The 18585-nt window shown below is 41.2% G+C and overlaps 1 protein-coding gene across 1 annotated transcript in view; it reads left to right on the top strand.

Moving 5' to 3' along the window:
- The first annotated feature begins 432 nt into the window (after positions 1-432).
- Gem2 (Gemin 2) overlaps positions 433-18585 on the top strand; it is a 45142-nt gene continuing 26989 nt past the window's right edge. Inside the window, exons 1-4 of the mRNA XM_068376420.1 lie at positions 433-569; positions 4044-4184; positions 6478-6559; positions 16402-16545. Of these exons, the coding sequence (XP_068232521.1) occupies positions 4060-4184; positions 6478-6559; positions 16402-16545 (351 nt within the window). The 5' untranslated portion in view covers positions 433-569; positions 4044-4059. The remainder of the gene's footprint in view (positions 570-4043; positions 4185-6477; positions 6560-16401; positions 16546-18585) is intronic.

The following is an 18585-nucleotide window of genomic DNA, read 5'->3' as shown; positions in this document are numbered from 1 at the left end:
TTATTTCCTTTCCTCACTGGGCTATTTTTCCCTATTGGGGCCCCTGGGCTTATAGCATCTTGCTTTTCCAACTAGGGTTGTAGCTTGGATAGTAATAATAATAATAACGGTAACAACCCATTCATACGTAAAACTGACGGAGATTAAGAGGTGCCGTTGTAAAGGTCTAACTCCGAATCCTCGCAAGACTTGCACACTCGAAAGAGCTCATCAGGGTTGCCATTCGTACGATAATTATAGTACGTGTACGATTATTTTGGGTCCGGTACGATGTACAATACATACCTTAGGTATAAACAATGTAGGTGTGTGTGGGTTTAATTAAACAATTATACTAAAATCTTTTGAAATAAGTCAATCATGTAACACCCTAATAATTATATTGAAACTGTGTACGATAATTTTGGTTGAAAAACGACAATTTTAAGGCTCATGTACGATAATTCAGTCGAAATAATCTGGCAACCCTGGAGCTCATTTTCCCTTGTGCTGATACATTGTTATTGTTTGTGAAAATTGTGACACAATATACTGGTTCTTTGTATTATTTCTTAGTATCTACAGGCACGGTACGTATTTATGAATCACCTATAGATCAACAGACATAGGTCTGCTCAGACCTATAAAAGTGATAGTTCAATTCTGTTTTAATAAATGAGGTGAACTTATAGTTCTGGTTCAGGTTCTTTGCAACGGCGCCTCCCACCTAACCTTACGTACATTGTCGTGTCTAGTGACATTAACATTTACCTTTTTTATGACTATGAACTTCTCTGTATTACCTTTTGCAATTGCATTTTGTAGTAGAATCTGTAGGGTGTATGTATGATAGCGGCCACTTGTATGTATTATTGTCTATCGTAGAATACGGCAGTTTGAGGGGGTGTAGCGGGGGGGGGGGGGGTGCATTATCCCCCCCCCCACCGTAGGTGTGTAGGTAAGGACACGGCTTGTAGGTTAGGTTAGGGGGGAAGTTTAGGTTAGTTGATATCCATTTTAATCGACGCATGAGGAACTGGCCGCTGATATACAGAGGCTCCTCCTATACTACTGGTATGTTTTCCTTTTGTTGTCATTCTACGAAGTGGTTGTATTAGCTTCCGTTCATACGTATGGACATTTGTGTTAACCAGTTTTAGAACTTCTGCGCATAAACTCCACCTCCATTTATTTTGACCAATAGGATTACTCGTTTTCTTATAAGCCCTCCTCATTTTTACCTGTGACATTCAAGTATTTGACCCTTCTAATAGAGTATGTATGTATTCTTTTTTGCAATACCTACGTGTACATATTTCTTTTCACTCACAACATTCAAGTGTACTATGAGACTTGACGCTCATAATACCGTATGTATGTATTCGTTGATGCAATACCCACGTTTATATTTCTCATTTTCTCAAGTTTTGCCGAATCTTTGGTACATTTTTATATTAAAACAATATTCTTTTACGGCTTTGTAAAACGGGAAACTGTCTATCTATGGACATTTTGAACGTTTTTTATCATGATTTCTAGCGGATATCCATAGATTTTGAGTTATGGTGGGTCCACTACCGAGTAACATTAATGAAACACTGTCGAACTGGAGCTTTTGTTTGCTAGGAGTTCCGGACGTATAGAAAACGTGACGTGCCACCACATTTTCTATGGTGTCGTACATAAGTGTTCAATGTGTTACTTGATTCGGCTAATGATTTATTGTTTTTTTTTTCTGCCGTAGGCTTGCTTTGCTCGCAATTAAACATTATTTCATTCCTCTTATGTTCTGGCAAGCAGACTATATTTTGCTACGGGCGTTAGCCCCGTGGGCTGGTATTTTGGTGTTAATTATCAATTATACAATCATAGAATTTAATTACCTTGGTTATTATTACCCAGCGATTCATGGTTCCTTGTTTCAATGAATGTACTAGTAATTTATTATTGAAATATACTAAATAAAATCGTTTTAGGCAAATTGTGTTATTGTAAGAAAACCGAATCTTTCAGCAAATGTGTTGCTTTAAATGGGTAAAGATTTTGTGTAAAACAATATTCCAATTGAAGAAAATAATGGTATACAAAGGTACTTTGAATGATTCTCTAGGGAATACTGTTGGGGTGGAGGGATGATTGTAGTTCGTTGGGACAGGTGTCAACTTTCTTATTGTGAGATCGATTTTATTTATGGGAAGTTATTGTTGATTTGTGGGTGTACTGTATGTATGATGACGGCCAGGTCTCGTAACTCCTTTATTTTCAACCCTATAGCTAAGAATAGGGCAGCCCAATGAGGATCATGGTTGGCCGTTATCCTCCTGTTAGGTAAGTAGGTGAGGACTTGGCTTGTAGGTGTTTTTTTTATTCATGCGGGAGGTTCTCTCCGACATTATACAAATGCTCCCTATTTTTGTATGGAATACAATAATATAAAGCTAGTTTTATGATTTAGTGTTATCATGTTAGTATTGAAGCCGGTTGGGAAGCAAACATAAGGTTGAGACTTAGTCTTAGGGGAAGGTAAGAATACGGCAGTCTAAGTGGGGTCACAGGGGGTTGCAGCCCCCCCCCCCCGTTAGTCAAACAGGTAAGGACAGGCTCCTAGGTTTAGGGTAATGTTGGGAACCTCAAGTTAGGTGGTGTTCTTGTGTTTTTTTTTTTTTTTTCCTTTGAAAATGTGGATTTTCAGTAATAACTTTTGACATTTTACACCCGTTCTGTCCATGCGAGCTACAAAGGCTCCAAAAAGGGAAAAAAATACAACACGACCTAATTTAACCTATGATCCGTATCCATACTTACATACCTACCGTCCTGTCAGCCATAGCCTAAGTTATATAAGACTAAGTCGCAACCTTGTGTTTGCTTCCCAAATTGTTTCACTCCTGAAACTGGGTTTGGGGATGGAGCCAGGGCCCTTTGTTTCAATCTCCCGGTACGGACTCACTGGGACGTGGACGAGGCTGTGGCCTTGGGTTGCAACCTTGAACAGGCTGATGTCCTCTACTACCCTGGTAGCTAAGTAATAATCTTAATGGTTAGACTCCCTGGAACTAATGCACGAGGGAAGGGCCATAACCTGTGTAGTGGCCTTGAGCCTCGGCTTTTCCCCCGACTACCTCGGTAGCAGAGCAGGACCTGTTAGGCTCTCCGGGGTCGATGCACGGTGTCGGAACCATGACCTTGTGTCATGGCATTGAGCCTCTGCCCCACTTGAATCAATCTCGGTTCCCCGGCTACCTCAGTAGTCAGTTGGAACTGGTGTTTTGGGTCTATGTTATGCTTCTCTGGCTGTTACATGGGGTCGGATGCGTGACCCTGGGTAGCGGTCTGAGCCTCGGCCCCAGATCCCTAGCTACCTTGGTATCTAAGCTGGACAGAGTTACAGCCCATCGTTTCTGCTTCTCCCCCGGCCATTTTGTGGGTCCGGAGTCATGACCAGCCGCTTGTGCTACTACTGACTCGGGAGAATCCCTGTCTTGGAAAAGTTCAGCTAATCTGAGCGAACCTCCATTTGGGCACCAGGTCCTTCGTGGATTCATCAAGCCTAACCTAATCTAGGATACTGTTAGTTAGTGAGTGAAATGCTGTTTGATTTCTCACCAATGGCTGCACGAATGATATTTTTCTATTTTTCATGAGCAAAACATCAATTCATGGCATGGACAGTCAACTCTAAAAAAAAAAATGACTACAATATCATCAGAATTATAATGATTTTAGTGTATTTTTTCATGTTCAATACTGAGAGCTTAAACGCATCCTTTTTATACATGGATTTCACTCGTGTAGCAGTTTAGGTCTTATGTGCCAAATTCTTGAATTCTGTTAAGTTTACCATGAGATTGTAGTGTAAGCTATGCTGTACTAAGATTTTTTAGTCATAAGATTAATCTATGTGCAAAGGTTTTTAGATGATATTTACACCACAGTATCCCTTTATTTATATAACCAGTTTTGCTTTATGCAAAGCGCTTTAGATATGAAATAGCTACACAATTCAGTATAGTCGTACGCTATGTGGTAGCTTTGTCTGAAAATTTTATTTGGTTTAATTTCAGAGTTTCTCCTGCAACAATGAATGACAATGATAGTGGAGATGATAATCTTTTATCCCAGGCTTTACCTGTTGGAAAAGTGCCAGAGAATTACGACCCATCGGTGCCACCAGCATCAGCAGAAGAATATCTTCAGCATGTTATGTAAGTTTTTTTTTTTAGCTAATTTCATTCAAGGTCCATATCTTTTTCAAGAATTACCGCAATACTGTTACAATTACTGTACCGTACTGTCTTTAATTTAGTATGAAATGGTAATGAAAAATATGCTATAGTTCAGTACGTTATTGTTAAAAAATGAAATACGGTGATGGTTATTTTTGTGGAAGTTTGTTTGCTCTGGAGTCGCCAAGTCTGCGTAACATCTTGTCTGTTTACCAATTTGTTCTTACACGAATACAAACTCTCATCCTTTGATAGAAGAATGATTTCACTTTAGTTGGAACTAGGCTGTTAAAATTTATAGCAATTTTGGTAGTTACCTGGGTTTTGACTTGGGCAAGGTTCTAATTCGTGGACGACCAGAAGCACTTATCAAAAAATTAATTCCCACTGGGGTCTTTGATCCTAAAACAAAGCAAATTTGATATTTAAAGGTATTTGAGGCTTATTTAGATAAGTGAAAGTCATGAGTGTTAGCGATAAATTATCATAAAAACAGCCAAGTGTTACAAACTCACCAACAAGGTATAGTGGTGGAGATGGGTTGATTTTAATTCTAAGTACGAAACTCGAGTTCGACAGGAATAGGTACTAAAGTGTCAAAATCAACTTGTATCTCTCATTGTGGCCTGGTGGTAAAACGGGTCCGACTGTCACCTCAGTTTCGACTTAGTCAGGGTTCGAAACTTTTACCGACCAGAAGCTCATATATATATATATATATATATATATATATATATATATATATATATATATATATATATATATATATATATATATATATATATATATATATATACATATATATATATATATATATATATATATTATATATATATATATATATATATATATATATATATATATATATATATATATATATATATATATATATATATATATATATACATATATAAAGGAATTCCCCTTGGGTTTCAGATCCCAAGGCAGTGAATTTGATATTAAGAAGTATTTGTGGCTTATTTGAATATAGAAATATGTATGTTTATATTTATATATACTGCATATACATTCATACATACATACAGTACATACATACACAGACAATCCTCTACCAATGAACACAATGGGGACCCAGAGGCCATTCATAGCTTGCATTGTTTGTAAATCATTATCGTACAAGTACCCCTAGAGTTAAATTTTGGCCTGGGGTGTGCGTAGCTTTACTCAAATGCCAATGTCTTTCAGAAGTGAACAAATAGTCCCCTCTTATATAAAATCAATATCAGGTTATTACAAATGATGTTTGACTTACTTTATCACATTACATTACTGTATATACAGGTCCTACTGTAAAGTATGTTAATATCAAAAGAAAAACGTACAAATGGTCGTACATACGAACTACGTATGTGTAGGTACTACTGTGTTTGTTTAAATTACACTAGATAGATGTACAGAAGGTTATTTTATAATTTTGTTACTGATTTCATTGCTAGAAACATAACTGTATATATCTACTTTATGAGTGTTTTAGTAGTCTTAAATAAATGCTGATTATTATTCTATTTGGTGGACCAAAGGAGGTCGCCTGCCGTAATTTTTATAGTTTTGGTTCATCAAGACTGATGAATATGCCGATCAGCTGAGCTGCGGCTCTCTCTCTCAGGAAGGGTAAAGATTTTGAAATTGAATTATTGTTACAGTATTTGATTATCGTATGCTTGAGTAAGTTGCTATTAAAAGAATTATTATTACTTCCTTGTTTGACAAAAGAAAATTGCACATTTTTTAAATAAAGCTTATTAGAATTACCATCACATGATATGAAATTTGTTCGTGTATACAAAACTCAGATTTCTTTTTTTTTCTTTTGCTTGAAACATGATGGTCAACCAGGAAATGAAATTTCCCTTTACTGGCAGCCAGTTCAGTTAGCTCGTTAATCAATCAAAGCATCAAAGCTGTCAAACCTTTTTTTTTTCTGGCCACTAGTTCATATAGGTGTTTCAACAAATTGAAAGTGAATGAAAGGTACAGCGGAACATATATCAATTTCTTAGCTTATGTTATATTTAAGAAAATCTCTTTAAAGAAGTACAAATTTTTCCTGATTGTAATTATCCGCAACATTCACAAAGGTTTTCATTGTGGGAGCATTTAATATTCTTCCACCTATTGCAATGGTATCCTATCTAGAATTAATGTAGGACATTAAAAATACTGTATAGTGAGCGAGTAGAGTAACGTGAATAAAACTTTGATAGAGCATTTCTTAAATTTTGTCGTAAATCTTTTTTTTTTTTTTTTGCAGATGGGAGGCTCGTCAATGCAAAGGTGTAGTCACTGTTGATGTTGATAGAAAGAAATTTAAGAAATTAGGAGCTGTAGTTAAGGTAAGCTATGCTATCATTTCTTTGTTTGATAAATTTCATATAACATATTTCGTTGCTCGATCATTTTGGTTATCGTAATCAGTATGCTGCTCCCCAGTCTAACTGTCTATACATATATATATATATATATATATATATATATATATATATATATATATATATATATATATATATATATATATATATGTAATATGTTTATATTTACATAAATATATATATATATATATATATATATATATATATATATATATATATATATATATATATATATATACAGTATATATATATATATATATATATATATATATATATATATATATATATATATATATATATATACAGTATGAAGATACCTGTGTATTATATTATATATACAGTAGTTTGTATACATACATACTGTATATGTATTTATATAGAAATAAAGTAAACCCAAATTCATAAAAAACTAAATTTATTCATAGCCCTCTTCTTCAGAAAACAAATACTATAGTGATAAATGTTTAAAAAGGGCCAAAGAAAAGTTCGTAGGGCAAATAGAAAAACTTTTTCAGTCTCGGCAGAAATTAACAGCATCTAAGGAGGTTTGTTTACATCCTTCAACAACATATTAAAAATTGTTACATTATGTTTTTGGGGTCAAGCCATGACGTCCTGATGGAAGGTTCCTTCAGTAGCTTCCTGAGGGTATATATGACTACAGTAGATATTCCCAGAGAACTAAACTAAAGGTTTCACAGAATTCTAACTTCTGGCGTGAGTACCCATAAGGTTTCACTTTAGGATATCGTATATCAACAGGGGACGTATGCTTGACACGCCATATGGCTATCTGCACCCCACATAGCGTTTACGCTTCGAGGGGGAAGGTGGCAAGTTATAGGAGGAGCCGTTGCAAAGCTATCCTCCTGCGTTACTGTTACGGTACCTCGTGACGTAAACAAACGGCAGCCATAGCTGTCCGCCATCTTGACTGACGTCACGTCCACCCGCTTCATTCCTATTTTCGTAGCGTTCCTGCAGAGCTTGTTTTTCCCAGTGTTCGCTATTTGGTTGCATCATGTCGCAATCTTAAGCCTCGCCTTCTGGAAAGTTGAGTACCATGTTCTTGTATTGTTTAGATAAGCTCTGGCCGTAAAGTAACAATTTTTTATCCTTAAATCTCATGTTTTGTGGCAGAGCTGTGCCTTGACCGGAGGCGTCATGTTGCGACGCTGTTGTTCGCCTCGCATGCTTTATTTAGTTAGCCAGAGCAACGTTCCCTGTCTAATAACTAATTAAAATATCATTAGTTATTTAGTCTTCATTGCTAGGAATTAGTTATATTATGCCGACAGTATTCTCCGGCGAACTGAGTTAGCCGTATCCTATGCTAGCCTACTAGCCTAACCCTAGGCTCGATGCCTAAGTGTTCATGTTTACTTCCTGCATGATATATAAGTGTTCGTAGTGTTATTTTACGAAATGAAGATTTAGGCATTTATTCATACAAGATTCAGTGATTGCATACATATTCTTTCGCCTTCTAGGAAGCATACAAGGGGTTTTCGGTGAGCTTACAATCGACTCCCTTGCCCCTAACCTAACGTTGGGGCCCTTGTAAGCTTCCTCACCTCCCCAGTTACCTTATTTAAGGTAATTTCCTCCTTCTGTGGTAGCTTAGGATACATCCTAGCCCTCCATACCATGAATAGCATTCAGGTAGGTTAGGATAGGATTGTTCTTCCTTTCTCCTCGCCATTGTTCATGGCTTGAGTTGGGACAGAACCCCAGAGTACTAGTCGTTCACCCCAGCTCACCTTAGGAGAATGTTTTTCTCCTTCTGGTCCTGGCTGGAGGCTGAAGGTGGAAGAGCTCTACCCTTCCCCCTAGTCTGTACTTGGTTGGGTCACGACCCTTTCTCCCTGTAGCCTAGCGACTTGTCCTACCCCTGTCTTGCCTAGTCTGGGAGAATGGTTCTCCTAGCCTAGGTTAGGCAGTCATTGGGATTCTGTTTCTTTATAGTTTAGGACAGGACACTACGATGAGCTAACCTACTTTAGGTTGGAGAGCGTTCTCTCCTCCCTAGATAGGCTAACCTTAAACAGATTCCCTTCCTCTGGGAGTGTCGGTGGGTGCTATGTTTCCCCCCCAATCACCCTCTCAGGACCCTTTCCCCTCCCCCTCTATCCCTTTGTGTTGGCTAGCCATCACACCCCTGTCCGCCGTCCTACAACTCCACTGCTTTCCGGCAGGTTGTGGGGTCGGTTTGGTCCTTCTGTTAGGTAGTTCGTACTGCTACACTTCCCGCACATAGTCGAACTATGAGACAATTTCGGCGGTCGGTCTGCCGGCGTAAGACCTCCTTTCTTTGAGTGTTCTCCGGTCCTCCCTTGGGCTGCCACAGGCAATATAGCCGCCTGCCGGCTCTCTGCCGCCGGATGAAAGGTCGTATCCTCCCCTTTCATCTGATCACTCCTTCCGGATGAAGACTAGAATGGGTACCGGGTATTACCCTTCCTTCGCTTCCCTCCTTTCCTATCTCTCTCTCTATTCCGGTGTCGGTCCACTGCCGCCTCTGTCCTGCCAACGCTAGCCGCCGGCATCTTCGGTAACCTACCTGTCTCATTGGATGATGTCAGTGACGGTCTACCATTGCCGGCTGCCGGAGGCCGCCGTCCTGCCGGAGAACTGCCATTACCTGAGGTGGCATCCCTTCTCTCTGCCACTTAGACTGTAGGCGGCGATGGGTCCATCTTCGGTGGAGTTTTGCCGGCGCTGGACGAGCCTCCGGCACGCCGTTAGACTGCCGGCGCTACTAGTCTTAGCTTTACAGTGGACAGTCACCCCTCTCTCCTGCCGGCCCCGTGCCGGCAGCTATTATTGTGCAGCTATGTATAATAGCCGGTACTCCTTTGGTATATCTATACCATAGAACGAAGACTATTGTGTATAGTTGTACAGTAAAACATTTACAGCATATTCTGTGCATCCTTGTGCAGTTTCTTGCCAGGACCTAATCTACAAAGGGGCTTAACTTTTCCCCTTTCTCTATATAAACTGAACGTTTTCAGCTTTCCCCCTCTCTGTAATTAATTCCCCAGAGGAAGCCTAAGCTTGGCTCATCCGAAACGGATGTTCTTCCTCTTCTGGGACCCTTATCGGTTCTATGGAATTAATTACAGTGTGAGGTCGTGGCAATTGGCTGGGCGGGAATCACAAATATGTGTCTTTCCTACCTCCTTTCTAGCTTACCTATCCTAAGCTTAAACACAAATGGAATCTTATATATAATAAGTTGCTAACTTAATCCTAATCTAAGATTACTGTAAGTTATGTTGTATTGACTTCCAAGTACTCATTGTCTCTTTCTTTTACAGGAGGAGTACGTGAAGTGTGAGAGCGCTTTCTGTGGTGTTCGTCGCCCTGATTTTTACGGTCATCCTTCGTGCCGGACCCACGCTGGATGTTCAACCAAGAAGGGGAACCTTCGGTATTGGGATCCGCAGAACTGTTCCGTCTGCAAAGGCCTTCTTGATGAGGCGTTTGATAACCCTCCGCCCGCTGATGCCCGAGAGAAACTGCGCAAGTGGGTGCGCGGTTTTCAGAACTCTCCAAAGCTGTCACATTGACGAGGTGGAGAGAATGTCGGATGTGTCCGAAAAGACTGAAAGGACCCTCATGGCCGAGGGTCAAGAAGAAGAAGAGGATCAGGTGGAGTTCCCTGATTCTGAGGGCAAGATCGCCCGTGCACCTTCTGTGGCTTCTGCTGTGGTTGAGGAGCCAGTTCCCTCTACTTCTGCTGCTTCTGCTGCTGCGTTACCCGTGGTACCGGGCACCCAGGATACCATCCAGGCTCTGGTGGCATTCCTGAACGATAAGTTCCGTGAAGGTCATGAGAACCTTGAGGGAACTCATAGGTTTTAAGAAACAACCGAAGGAGATTTCTGTCAAGGATCTTCCTTCTTGCTCAGTGACAAACCCCCTGGAGGTATGCCAAACACATGCCGATAACGACTGGACGCATCTTCATTAATGACAAATTGGGTGCCATCCCCCTCTAAGAGGTGGATTTTTACCCTAATTTTGAAGCCTACCCGGGTTGTTATATCAAACTCAAGTCTGAACCAGTCTCCAAGGAGGAGACCGAACCTAAGGAGGTTATTGTGTTCGAACGCTCCAAGGCTCAAGCTATGCTGGCTGACTCCCTCAAGAGTAAAGGCTTTGAGCAAGAAGCATCTGTCTTTTCTTGCTCCTCCCACCATGATCTTTCCCTTTGCGGAAAAGGCTCTAAATGTTGTCTCGAAGGCGGTGGAAGAAGGAAAGCCCTGCCCTACATTAGAGGAGTGTAGGCCTCTCTCCCTCGCCTTACCCCCTGACAATAAAAGCTGGAAGGACATCCAACTTAGCTTCACGGTTGGAAATTTGGAACCTGACGTCGCTGGACGTCAGTTTAATGAGAATCTCCCCAAGCTTAATGACCACCTTTTGCAACGGGAACAAGACACCAAGAAGAGGCTGGCCGCCTCTCTGTCGCTTCAAGTACAACTCGAAGCAATGGCCGGGGACGTTCGGGTCCCAGGCTACTACATGGTTCTCGCGAAAACCCACCTTGCTACCTTGCTGAAGGACTTGTATAGCTTCATCAAGGCCCGGAGAGCCTGTAGAGAGTTCGTGTTCGCTGATACACCTGTGAAACACAAACCCCGGAAACTGATCTCCAACATCTGGGGCAAACACCTCTTTCCAACAGATCTAGTGAAAGAGATTGCAGACAAAGCTACCACTGAGAACAGGAACCTTCTCAACAAGTGGGGCATGTCCCGAAAGAGGAAATCTTCTCAGGATGAAGGTCTGCAGCCTAAGAAGAAGTCCAATAAGCCCAGACCCCAATAGCGTCAAGCCAAACGCCAGTTTCCAGTTCCCGCTACTCCCCAGATAGTGGCCCAGCCGCAGCAGACCTTTCAGCTGGTCCCTCAGCCGATGGTGTCCCAATCACCAGTCTTTACTCCTGCCTACGAAAGACAGTCCACTACCTTTCGCCCCAGAGGTAGAGGCTCCGGCAGAGACTCCTCTCGTCGTCCTTCCAGAGGGAGAGGAGGAAGGGGAGCAGGCGGCCGAGGTGGTAAACCCTCGGGAAACCAGAACCAACGAAGTGCTTCCGGTGGGAGGAAGACTCCGCCACTTTCAGGATCGTTGGACCTTCGATCCTTGGGCACACAGCATCGTCAAGAAGGGATTAGGGTGGAGTTGGATAAAACCACCTCCAATCTTCCACCAATTATTCCAACCCTCAACCCCCATCCTAGAAGAATATGTCCTAGAACTCTTGAATAAGAAGGTGATCAAGAGGGTGAAGTCCACCAGGTTCCAGGGAAGACTGTTTTGTGTTCCCAAGAAAGACTCGGACAAACTCAGAGTCATTCTCGACTTGTCCCCTCTCAACAAGTTCATTGCGAACAGCAAATTCAAGATGCTGACTCTTCAACATATAAGAGCCCTACTGCCTCACAAGGCTTACACGGTCTCAATAGACCTGGCGGATGCATATTGGCACATAACAATGAATCACCAAGTAGGATTCAGGCTTCAAAGACGGCAATACGCCTTCATACTATGCCCTTTGGACTCAACATAGCTCCAAGGATCTTCACAAAGGTCGCAGACACGATCGTCCACCAGCTACGCCTTCAAGGCGTCCAGGTGATGGCTTACCTAGACGATTGGCTGGTCTGGGCGACATCGTCAGAAGGATGCTTGCGTGCCTGCAGAAAGGTGACCCAACTCTTGGAACATCTGGGTTTCAAAATCAACACCAGAAAGTCTTGCCTGTCTCCAGCTCAGAAGTTTCAATGGTTGGGAATCCAATGGAATCTTCAGTCACACCATCTTTCCATCCCTCTGAAGAAAAGGAAGGAAATTGCCGGATCTGTCAAGAGACTTCTCAAATCCAAATGGATTTCAAGACGACAGCAGGAGCGGGTACTCAGCTCCCTACAGTTCGGTTCAGTGACAGATCCAGTGCTACGAGCACAGCTAAAGGATGCATCGGGAGTCCGGAGACGATACGCATCCATCGCTCGAAGAGATCTCAAGAGACCCCTACCAACCAGGCTTCGCTCACTCCTCAAGCCGTGGTCGGAGACAAGGAACCTGAAAAGATCTGTTCCTCTTCAACCACCACCTCCATCTATCAACATCCACACGGATGCCTCGCTAGAAGGATGGGGGGGTCACTCCCACCACCGACAAGTTCAAGGAACGTGGTCTCCCCTATTCTAGACGTTTCACATCAACATCTTGGAGGCTATGGCGGTTCTTTTCACTCTCAAGAAACTATCCCCTCATCCTTCGATCCACATCCGTCTAACTTTGGAGAGCTCCTTGATGGTCAGATGTCTCAACCGTCAGGGCTCACGATCGCCCCAACTCAACCAAGTGCTGTTACCCATTGGCTCTTGTCTGCAGTTCACCTACAAGGATTCCGCAACGTGATGGCGGACGCTCTATCGAGGACAAGCCCTATAGAGTCGGAATGGTCCCTAGACGCAAGATCATTCTCCTTCATCTCCCGTCAAGTCCTGGAACTGCAGATTGACCTCTTTGCGACGAGTGACAACAATCAACTTCCTCTATACGTGGCCCCATACGAGGACCCCAAAGCGGAAGCGGTGGACGCTATATCCCTGGACTGGAACAGATGGTCCAAGATTTACCTGTTCCCTTCACCCAATCTTCTGCTGAAAGTCCTCTCCAAACTGAGAACCAAGGGAACAGCAGCCCTAGTGGCTCCCAAGTGGCCCCGGAGCAACTGGTTCCCCCTAGTCCTGGAGCTACAGCCCAAGCTGATCCCTCTGCCGGGCCCAGTTCTCTCCCAGCAGGTGCAGAAGTCGACTGTCTTCGATTCACCAAAGAAAGTCCAAGACCTTCATCTCATGATTTTCTCTCCCCAGCCGTGAAGAAAAGGTTTGGAATCTCGAAGAAATGTTTAGACTTCCTAGAGGAATACAAAACAAAGTCTACCAGAAGGCAATATGAATCATCCTGGAAGAAGTGGGTGTCCTTTGTCAAGGCAAAAAATCCTACGGAAATCTCCATAGATTTTTGCATGTCCTTCTTTATTCACCTTCATGGACAAGGCTTAGCAGCCAACACGATTTCCACTTGTAAATCGGCCTTGACAAGACCACTACTGTATGCCTTCCAGATAGATCTGTCCAACGATCATCTTTAACAAACTTCCGAAGGCATGCGCTAGACTCCGTCCTGCACCCCCACTGAGACCCATCTCCTGGTCTCTGGATAAGGTGCTCCACTTTGCCTCTAGCCTGGACAACGAATTTTGCCCTCTGAAAGACTTGACTCAAAAAGGGATTTTCCTTTTTGCTCTCGCTTCGGGAGCCCGAGTCAGTGAAATATTGGCATTATCTAGAGAAGAGGGCCAGATACAGTTCGCCGATACAGGGGAACTTACCCTCTTCCCCGACCCTACGTTTCTCGCTAAAAACGAACTCCCCACCAAGAGATGGGGACCTTGGAGAATCTGCCCTCTGAAGGAAGATGTCTCTCTATGCCCAGTGGAGAGTCTTAAGGTCTATCTTCGAAGAACTTCAAACTTTGGCGGAGGACAGCTTTTTAAAGGAGAAACATCGGGCAGTGACCTGTCACTTAAGCAACTAAGGGGGAAGATCACCTACTTTATTCGCAGAGCGGATCCTGACAGTACACCTGCAGGGCATGATCCTAGGAAAGTCGCCTCTTCCATAAATTTCTTCCAAGGTATGGATTTCGAAAGCCTCCGATCTTTCACAGGCTGGAAATCCTCGAGAGTGTTTTTCAAACACTATGCGAAGCAGGTGCGCGAAGTGAAGAGATTCGTGGTAGCCGCAGGTAGTGTATTAAAACCTGCAGCTTAGTGCTGCGTAGAACAGTGAGTTATTTTGAGAGACTAACTCAATGGGTGCCTGTGTTGACCCTAGTGCGATACATAGTGATTTCAGGTGACACTTAGTGTCACAAAAGACTGTTCTTCCACAAGGTGAAGTGACATAGACTCTAACACGTGTGCCACATGTTTATTGGACATGAAGTGTATTGTGACTTTCAAAATCTAGTTCCCCTGGAACTCATGTGTGTAAAGGCTAGTTCTTCCCTTTCAGATTCCACATCATCGTCTTTTTTTTTTTCAGTCCTTAGTCTATGTTTGTCAATCAATAATTTTGCTGTAAATTATTTACCTTATTTTATTTTATTGCAAATTTTCTTGAATAAAATAGAAAATTTCATTAACATATGCATCTTATTTCACCCTTCCATAGGAAATAAACTACTGTTACAGAGTTTTAATGCCCCTAATTATTCTTTATTATATTCATGTACAGTATAATATTGATCCTGTCTGAGATATGCCCACCAAAGTAAGTGAAATAATGGTTCCTACACAAATATTTAACTTTCCTGATCTATCCACGAGACCGGCATGATCCTCGCCTCCAGGTGAGTTCATCTTCATCAGGGTACTTTGAGATGTTCCTCTTGGTCAAACAGGACCTCCTTGCCAGGGGGGCAGGAAGCCATGTCATAGTTTATGCCACTGGTAGTGACATATAACGGAGATGTCACGGTCTCTAAGGTCATCAGACCAAAGGAATATTGTTTGAAGTAGAAGGCACCTTTGAAATGGGGAAAAACCACGATACACTAATTCTCTGGTACACTTCCATCAGGACGTCATGGCTTGAGCCCAAAAAACGGATCTGTTTTTGGGTGAGATGGCCATGACGTCCTGATGGACCCACCCTATTGTTTGTATTCTGGCCTGTCAGGCCCCTCCCTTTCTTATTGCATCGTGGAGGTTGACAGAAACGCTAAATAGGAATGAAGCGGGCAGACGTGACGTCAGTCAAGATGGCGGACAGCTATGGCTGCCGTTTGTTTACGTCGCGAGGTACCGTAACAGTAACGCAGGAGGATAGCTTTGCAACGGCTCCTCCTATAACTTGCCACCTTCCTCCTCGAAGCGTAAACGCTATGTGGGGTGCAGATAGCCATGTGGCGTGTCAGGCATACGTCCCCTGTTGATATACGATATCCTAAAGGGAAACCTTATGGGTACTCGCGCCAGAAGTTAGAATTCTGTGAAACCTTTAGTTTAGTTCTCTGGGAATATCTACTGTAGTCATATACACCCTCAGGAAGCTACTGAAGGAACCTTCCATCAGGACGTCATGGCCATCTCACCCAAAAGTAGATCGGTTTTTTACTATTACTGTATTTAAAAACAAATCTAATTAAAAATTACCTTTATATATTGTAAAATTCTTAGAATTTAGAATTAAAACAGCGTCAACCAGATTTTGTGTATTGTAATAGGCATTGTTACTCTTTTACATTTTCATGTTTGTAATTTTCATTCCTATGTCAATTTATTTTATTTTATTACAAGACATAAAGATTATTTTTTTTCATGGGAGAGCAAACAGTTATAAATAACCGATTACTTCAAGCTTTAATAACAAAATATCTACCGAAGGTTTCCAACTTTCAAACTTAATTGGTTCCAAGAACATTTTTTTAAGTCAAATTGTTTACAAGTCAAATTTTGTTAACTTTTAGCCTTGGGTAGGCCTAACCTGAACCCCATGCCTGTGATTTCCTGCTGTAAAAGTTAGCAAATAGTTGGGTTTCATATGAAATAGATATCAGGTTATTACAAATGTTGCTTTGGTTACTGTATTAAATGATATAATATAGTTTTATTATCGTATTTCTTTATCTTATCTTTGTTATTTTCAGATGGTTTTATGTTGTAATTCGAATGTTCGTAAATTGAGGATCTTCTGCATATTTTACATATTTCTTTTCAGAAACCAGTGAAAGAAACTGCTCCTGTTGGGTATGCGCCGTCTGCTGAAACTCAGAAGGACTTGCTCGCCGCATTTTCTAAGTTACGGATGCAAATTGCTGCGATGAGAGCTTCAAATGAGATTCCTAATGCCCCTGTTTCGCTGGTAGATTACAATGATTTGGTTTTTGAATAGTGTAGCACTTTAAATTACAAAACTAAGATAATCTTAAAGTTCAATGAAAATGCAGAGACAACAAATAAGGATTATGGAAGAACCTCTTGGGATAGTTAATGAATATATGTACGTCCTGATAATTAACAAAATTTGATAAATACTGTAACAAAGACCATATCTGATAAGTAACAAAGATCAAATAGTATTGCTGACTTAGTACTCCATAGCCTATCATTATAGCTTATGTCGTAATCCGCCAACGATGTTGGAAGGAGGTTGTGTTTTACCCCTTGTTTGCTTGTTTGTGAACAGCTTCCTGGCCAAAATTTTAATTTTAGAGTAATGAAACTTACAGGGATTAACTGTTATGTTAAAAGCAGGAAATGATTAGATTTCGGAAGGTCAAGGTTACGGTCAAGCAAAATGTCCAATTCATGTAATCAGTCATAACTTTGGATGTCTTTGTCACAGAGATTTCAAACTCTGTTCATATTTGAGTGTATGAAAATCCACGTCAATTAATACATGTTAAGGTCAAGGTCAAGAAATAAGCTGCCACGGTGGAGGTCTGCGCTCTTCTGAGTCCCCCTATAGTTCTTTATGAATTCATGGCTGTAAAATGAGAAAAATAATGATAACAGTATTGAAGGTTGAAATATGTTTGAGGAAGGTTGGGATGTATTTTAACCTTTAGACAGAGCCAAAAATCTCCACAAATAAAATAAATATGTTAACAAAGTTACAAACACCATCAGAAAATTTATTTCAATCAATGGTCACTATTAACAGCAGCAAAGCCAAATGTATGACTCGTGAAGCATTAAATCTTATGTGTCAATTTGTCTAGAGAACGTAGGAAGTTTTCAATATTAAACTTAGCCGGTGATTATATAAGCTGCAGCTCTGCTGCTCGACAGAAAACTCTACGTTCAAAATCCGCCAGCGATCGCTAAGCAGGTAGGGGGTGTACATCAACAGCGCCATCTGTCGTGCAGGTACTCAGTACTCAATGTAAACACAGAACTCAATTTTCTCTCTGTCGGGCTACCGGCAAGACCTACTAATTCGCTGTTGCTAACTGGATTTGTTTTCACAACTATTTGGTGAAGTACACTATTCTAGTTTTGAGCTTTCGCTATGCAGGTGTTTTATCTTCATCTCAAAACTTGAACTCGTTTTGGATAGATTTAATTATGGTGACAAAGAGAGTATGGACTTTCTTTGACTTTTAAATGGCCGACCCTTCCCTTAGACGGAAGTGTGTTTAGGTTTTTAGTAATTATCTTATCACGTTATAGATCTATATATTTTATACCTCTCCGCCTTTATTAGGCCTCTTCGATTAACTTTCCATTCATTATAAACATATAAAAATAAATTTTAATGTTTTGTTTATATGCGACCTTTCCTGATAGTAGGCGGTCCTAACTTGGAACCGAAGTTAATCAACGTTGAGCCCTTTATATCGTAATTAGCTTTTAAAGAATTTAAAACTTTTTAATTGTAATTTTTTATGAAAGAATTTCTTTGATAGTCTTCGTACTGTTTTCAAAGATGAACTAACGTTTAGTTTTTATGCTACGCAGTCGTTGACGTTCAGGACGTTCAACATGCGCTCTATCGTTACGATAGAGAGAGAGTGTATCACGGTTTCACTTTGCAGTAAGAGTAAATCGATTCTAACGTTTTGTTCATTCTTTCTTAACTTAAATGTTTTAAATTCTAATTTAAAGGAACTTTTTATTTGAAAAACCTTTCAGTTTTTTTCCTTTAGTCAAATAACATGTTTTTTTTTTGACGAAATATAATTGGGCTCTTCTCTTAGGTGCGAAATCAAGAGAGAAAGAGAGAGAGAGAGATAGAGACGGAGGGAGAGAGAGGAGAGAAAACGTTCTGTTCAAGCGGGTAACGTTGTTCTCGTGTTACTCTCGTCCCTAGTCTCTGTACGGGGAGGAAGGATAAAACGTTTTTAGGTTTTTATTCTCGTCCCCAGGCTATGTGCGGTGAGAGATTGAAAACGTAGTTTAT

The sequence above is a fragment of the Palaemon carinicauda genome, chromosome 7 (assembly GCF_036898095.1).
Source record: "Palaemon carinicauda isolate YSFRI2023 chromosome 7, ASM3689809v2, whole genome shotgun sequence".
Taxonomy (NCBI): Eukaryota; Metazoa; Arthropoda; class Malacostraca; order Decapoda; family Palaemonidae; genus Palaemon; species Palaemon carinicauda.
The sequence above is the reverse complement of the archived record's forward strand: the minus strand, read 5'-3'. Positions and strand labels throughout refer to the sequence as shown.